The sequence below is a fragment of the Lissotriton vulgaris genome, chromosome 1_1 (genome assembly GCF_964263255.1).
Source record: "Lissotriton vulgaris chromosome 1_1, aLisVul1.2, whole genome shotgun sequence".
In the NCBI taxonomy this organism is placed as follows: domain Eukaryota; kingdom Metazoa; phylum Chordata; class Amphibia; order Caudata; family Salamandridae; genus Lissotriton; species Lissotriton vulgaris.
In genome coordinates, this window is record NC_141685.1 from 1,275,822,245 (window position 1) to 1,275,827,885 (window position 5,641).

At 47.1% G+C, this 5,641-nt stretch overlaps 1 protein-coding gene across 1 annotated transcript; it reads left to right on the forward strand.

Annotated features, from left to right (window-relative positions):
• Positions 1–892: 892 nt before the first annotated feature.
• Positions 893–2,701, forward strand: LOC147748983 (uncharacterized). Its single transcript, XM_086929322.1, has one exon. It carries the CDS (start codon positions 938–940, stop codon positions 2,699–2,701), a length of 1,764 nt encoding a protein of 587 aa, XP_086785448.1. The 5' UTR covers positions 893–937.
• Positions 2,702–5,641: the final 2,940 nt, after the last annotated feature.

Here is a 5,641-nt window from a genome sequence, read left to right on the forward strand (position 1 = left end):
CCTCGGGACACTCCCTTGATCGGTGTCCATGGCAGCACAAATATGAACGGTGTCCCTCGCGACACACTTTGCAGTAGTGCTAACCAAAAAAAGAATGTTGGTTTTGACTCCTCTTCCTCCTCCTATGATGGCGACTCATCCAGAGATCCCTCAGACGAATTCGTCTTTAACCTAGATGAGGTCCAGCATGACTTTAATTTTATGTCAAGAACGGAGGCTCCTATTATGCCTTCTTTTCTTGCTTTATTTTGAATAGCAGCAAGATAAGCAACAAACTACAGATACCCAGAAGGCACAGCAGGAAACTACTGGCCAATGGGGTTAGAGTAAACAAACAAAGGACCAATCACAACCAGGATAGTATAAATGGCCAGCTCTGACCACACAAAGTCCTCTTTTCTTGCTGCTACGCAGTCAGATAAGTCGCATATTCTATCTACTCTACTGAATTTATTGTTTTTCTGTGTTTCTTTCATTGTTTATTGCATGGTTATTGCTTATTTACTGCTTGACTGGTACCATACTTGTATATTGCTTCAAGCGCGTTCGCGCTCGCTTTTCCGGGCTTTCTCCGGTCCCGTTTCAGGTTCGGCCACCCCTCGCGCGCTGCAGCGTGTGGTTCTTACCGCTGCGCGCGCTTCCCGCTCCCGTTCTCTGCTCTTCACCGGCAGTTCGTCTGTGCTCTGTGCCTTTCCTGCTGCTCAACTGCCTCTCGCTGTTTCCTCACGTGGTGCCCGCCCCCAGGGGAGTGTCTCCCTGCCATTCCGGCCCGTTCACGCCCCTTTGCCTTTCCTGGTCCCATTAACCCCTTGTTTACTGTTTTTCTGCAATGGAGATTTCAAGCTCTCCCGAATTGGACACTGAAGAAAGCGAGGCTTTCAAGTCTGACCTCAGTCAATTTATTAACAATTCTGTGGAGACTGCTGTCGAGGCTTCAATGATTCGTGTTTCAAAACACATGGAGAATTCTCTTTTAAGCCTCATGACCAAAGCTTTGGCCCATTCTGCGGGGGATAGCAGAAAACGCAAACTGGTTCCTTCCACTTCTCTTGCCAAAAATGTGTCACTTTTGGGTCGCGAGTCCTCCTCGCATTTGACTGAGGTCGTGGTTCCTCCCAGGCCTCCCACCAAGGAGGGGATAAAGATTTCTATGTCTAAAAGTAAATCTAAGACAAAAAACGTGGAGGTTCCTAAGAAGCTGGTCATTAACACTATTCCTGACACAGATGATGACGATGATTTAGGTGACACTGATGATTTGGCAGATTTCTTTCAGTTGGTTGATCCTCCTTCCCCTAAGAAAGCGAGATTGGATGCTTTTGCATCTCAGCCTGTGATGGATTCAGAGGGCAATCCTATGTTTGACCCCGCTTCTATCAGACATCTTAACTCTACAGAGTGGTTCCCCACTCCACATGTGGGGGAGTACATCTCCTCCAAGCTCCGTCTGCCTTTGGACAAGTCTGTTCGTGCTAAACTCAAATCTGAGTGTCCCAAACCTTCCCTTCCCTGCCATGTTACTGTTACTCCTTCTATAGATCAGCCGCTTCTTACCTTCTTCTCGAAGTTTGGCAAAGATCCTCGCAGGGGTGTGGATAAGGCCTGGTCCACTTGCCAGGACAAGCTTTTGGATGTCGTGGGTCCTTTGGCCCGGGTTTTGGACATGGCGGAGACAGCCCGCTTGAACGGTTTGGACCTTAATCCAGAAGAAATCTCTTTATGGCTCCAGAGATCCTTTTGTCTATTAGGTAACGCCAATGCGGCAATTATTCATGAGCGCCGTAAGGGCCTGCTGATAAAATTGGACCCGAAGTTGGCCAACTTGGCTACCCAGGATCCGGGTGTCAAGGCTGATGGTCTGTTGTTTGGCGATTCCCTCGTCAAGGATCTCAGCCGTTACGTGTCCACTTTTGCTTCCTTGGACAAGGCCCAATTTTCCATCAAAAAAGTGTTTGCCCCTCGGGTTTTTGGCAGGGCCGGCAGAGGCAGGAACCGCTCTTCCGGCCGCGGTTATCCGAACCAAGGTTCCAGAGGAGCAGCCTATTCCGGCTATCAAGAGTTCAAGCCGCAGTTTTATCCCCAAAGAGGACGTGGCTTCCGGGGCCGAGGACAGAAAGGTTTCCGGGCCAGCAACAACAACGTCAACAACCAAGGTGAGCCCTCCCCCTCCTATCGGAGGTCGTCTTGCTCTATTTCTTCACAGGTGGCGTGCGCTCACTGCAGACCCCTGGGTCCTCAATTCCGTACAAGGCTATCTCATAGAGTTTTACGCTCAGCCTTCCCAGTCTATTTTTCCTCCTCCGTTGGTTTTTTCCGCAGACGTAGCTCTGCTCGTCTCTCAAGAGGTTCAAAATCTTCTCCAAAAACAAGCCATTCTTGCCGCTCCCTTCGATCCCTCAGGCTTTCTAAGCTCACTCTTTTTGGTTCGCAAAAAGAACAAAAAGGTTCGTCCAGTCATCAGTCTCAAGTGGTTCAACCAGTTTGTGGTTTATCGCCACTTCAAGATGGAGACCATTCTCCATCTCAGGGATACCTTGCGCCAATCCAATTGGATGGTCAGACTCGATCTTCAAGATGCATATCTTTCAATTCCTATACACGGGTCCCACACGAAATATCTACAATTTCAGTGGTCCAGTGTCACTTACCGGTTTTGTTCGCTTCTTTTCGGTCTTTCTTCCGCTCCTTGGTGCTTCACTAAGGTGATGAAGCCTGTGGTATCCTATCTGCGCTCTCTAGGTATTCGTCTCATCATTTATCTGGACGATATCTTGATCATGCACTCAGACAAGCAGACTCTTCTTTCCCATCTCGATGTCGCTCAGTCTCTCCTCCTGAATCTGGGGTTCCTCATCAATTCCGAGAAATCCATGTTAGTCCCTTCCCAGAGTGTAGAATTTCTAGGTTTCCGCGCGGACTCTTCCACCGCATCTCTTTATCTTCCAAAATCCAAGATTTCGGCCATTCGGTCAGAGTTATGTCAAATTCTTCGCCTTTCCGAGGTGTCTCTACGTTCTCTTGCAAGAGTCGTAGGTCTTTTGTCAGCCTCCATCCAAGCGATTTTTCCCGGGCCTCTACACTATCGAGCCCTGCAACGCTTAAAGATTCGTCATCTTCGCCAAGGCTTGGCGTATTCAGATCTTATCCAGTTAGACCTAGAGTCCTGTCTCGAGCTACAATGGTGGATAGACCATTTAGATGCGTGGAACGGGAGGACGATCTTTGCAACGGCCCCAGATCTTGTATTAGAATCAGATGCCAGCCTGTCGGGCGAGGTGGTTCAATCTCGACTGGAGGTACATGGTCTCCAGAGGAGTCGTCATTGCACATAAACTGTTAAGAGATGCTGGTAGGCTCCTTTGCAATCCGCAGTCTGGCAAAGAACAAGGCAAGTTGTTCCATTCTCCTTCGGATGGACAATGTTTCTGCGGTCCGCTACATAAACCATCTAGGTGGCACAAAGTCAAAACCTCTAGCAGAACTAGCAAAGAGTCTTTGGGAATTCTGTCTTCAACACAAACTATCTCTTCGAGCGGAATATCTTCCGGGCAGTCTCAATGCCATAGCAGATTGGCACTCTCGATACCTTCGAGATTCAAGCGATTGGAAGCTGCTTCCCTCCGTCTTTCTTTCTCTCTCCCAGAAATGGGGTCCCTTTTCTATCGACCTTTTTGCTTCCCGTCTCAATTCCCAACTTCACGTTTTATTCAGGTGGAGACCGGACCCGCTTACTCTCGCAACAGATGCCTTTCTACAGGACTGGTCCCTGCATCTCAACTATGCGTTTCCTCCGTTCCTGATGATCAACAGGGTTTTGGCCCAGGTTCATCGTCAGTCGACATCCTTGGTTCTCCTGGCTCCTTTCTGGCAGGCTCAAATCTGGTTCCCCTCTCTCTTGGAACTGGCAGTGGACTATCCGGTACTTCTTCCCTTCAGCGAAAATCTCCTGCTGGACCCGCAGGGTCTTCCCCACGCCATGGTTCTGGACAGATCTCTGGTTCTGTCAGCTTGGAAGATTTCCGGACTTCCCCATCTGACGTCATTATTTCACAGGAGGCTTCAATCTTTATCAGCAGAGCTTGGGCCCCTGGCACTTCCAGAGCCTACAGGTCCGCTTGGTCTTTATGGGCAAGCTGGTGTATAGAACGGTCTGTCGAACCCTTTTCAGCTCCTTTAAGCCTTGTGGTTAATTTCTTGGCTTCCGAAGCCAGTGCGGGTAAATCCTATCGCACTGTTAATCTGTACAGATATGCTATCTCTTTGAATCATTGTCCTATTGACAATAAACCTGTTGGTTCCCACCCTTTGGTGTGTCGACTGCTTCGTGGAGTTCGATTCTCAAAACCTCAGTTGGCTAAGTATTACTTTTTGTGGGATGTTAATTTTGTGTTCAAATTGTTTATTTCATGGCCTGACAATGATGCTCTTTCTCTAAAAATGCTTTCAGCCAAACTCACCATGTTGTTATGTTTAATTTCAATCAAACGTGTCTCTGATGTCAAGGCTTTGGATTTGTCTTACAGACAGTTTTCACCTTCTGGTGTTTTGTTTCAGGTTCACAGGCGTACCAAAACTAATTTACAATCTGTGTTTTATCCTTATTTTCCTTCGCAACCTCAACTTTGTGTTGGACAATGTTTAAAGAGTTACAAACAAAAAACTGCTGATCTCAGGTCTTCCACTCATTCGCAATTGCTCATTTCTTTTCGCAAACCCCATCATCCTGTGTCCTCTGCCACTTTAACCCGTTGGGTGAGGTGGATCATGTCCCTTGCGGGCATTGATGTTTCTGCTTTTGGTGCGCACTCCGCCAGGGGTGCTATGGCCTCTAAAGCCTTTTGGGCAGGCTCTCGTTTGGAGGATATCCTGAAATCAGCAGATTGGTCTAATGATGCTATTTTCAAAACGTTTTATTGCAAACCTGTTGTTACTGCTTCTTCTGTAGTTGTTGATATGCTTTGAACAAGCATAATAGGAGCCTCCGTTCTTGACATAAAATGTAGATTTTCCTAGTATTTATGACGGAAAGTCTTAATTTTATTAAAGACACGGAGGCGAGTATTATCCCACCTCTACTCTACTAATTTTCTCTGTTTTCCCACCCTTAGGAACTCCGGCTTTACCACCAGCCTCCAACTAACTCTGCATCTGTTCCCGTGGATGGACTTCCTTCATCTGGTTCTTCACTTTGTTCCAATAGGAGCTTCCTCCAGTGTTATCCTGCAGTCCTGGGTTTCCTACAGGATCTTCTGGCTTGGATTATGACTTTTTGCATTTTACTGTCTATATTTCCTTTGTTTATGCATTCTCTTTGACTTCTCGCACAAGAAAAGAGGACTTCGTGTGGTCAGAGCTGGCCATTTATACTATCCTGGTTGTGATTGGTCCTTTGCTTGTTTACTCTAACCCCATTGGCCAGTAGTTTCCTGCTGTACCTTCTGGGTATCTGTAGTTTGTTGCTTATCTTGCTGCTATTCAAAATAAAGCAAGAAAAGAAGGCATAATACCCGCCTCCGTGTCTTTAATAAAATTAAGACTTTCCGTCATTAATACTAGGAAAATCTACATTCTCAACCTGATTCGGAGCCCGCCTCTAAAAATACCATCCTTAACCCTATAGGAGAGGAAATGTTCTCTCCCC

What these genes read in the sequence shown, in the direction of transcription:
- LOC147748983 (XM_086929322.1), top strand. Translation starts at nt 938, where the DNA reads ATGATTCGTGTTTCAAAACACATGGAGAATTCTCTTTTAAGCCTCATG.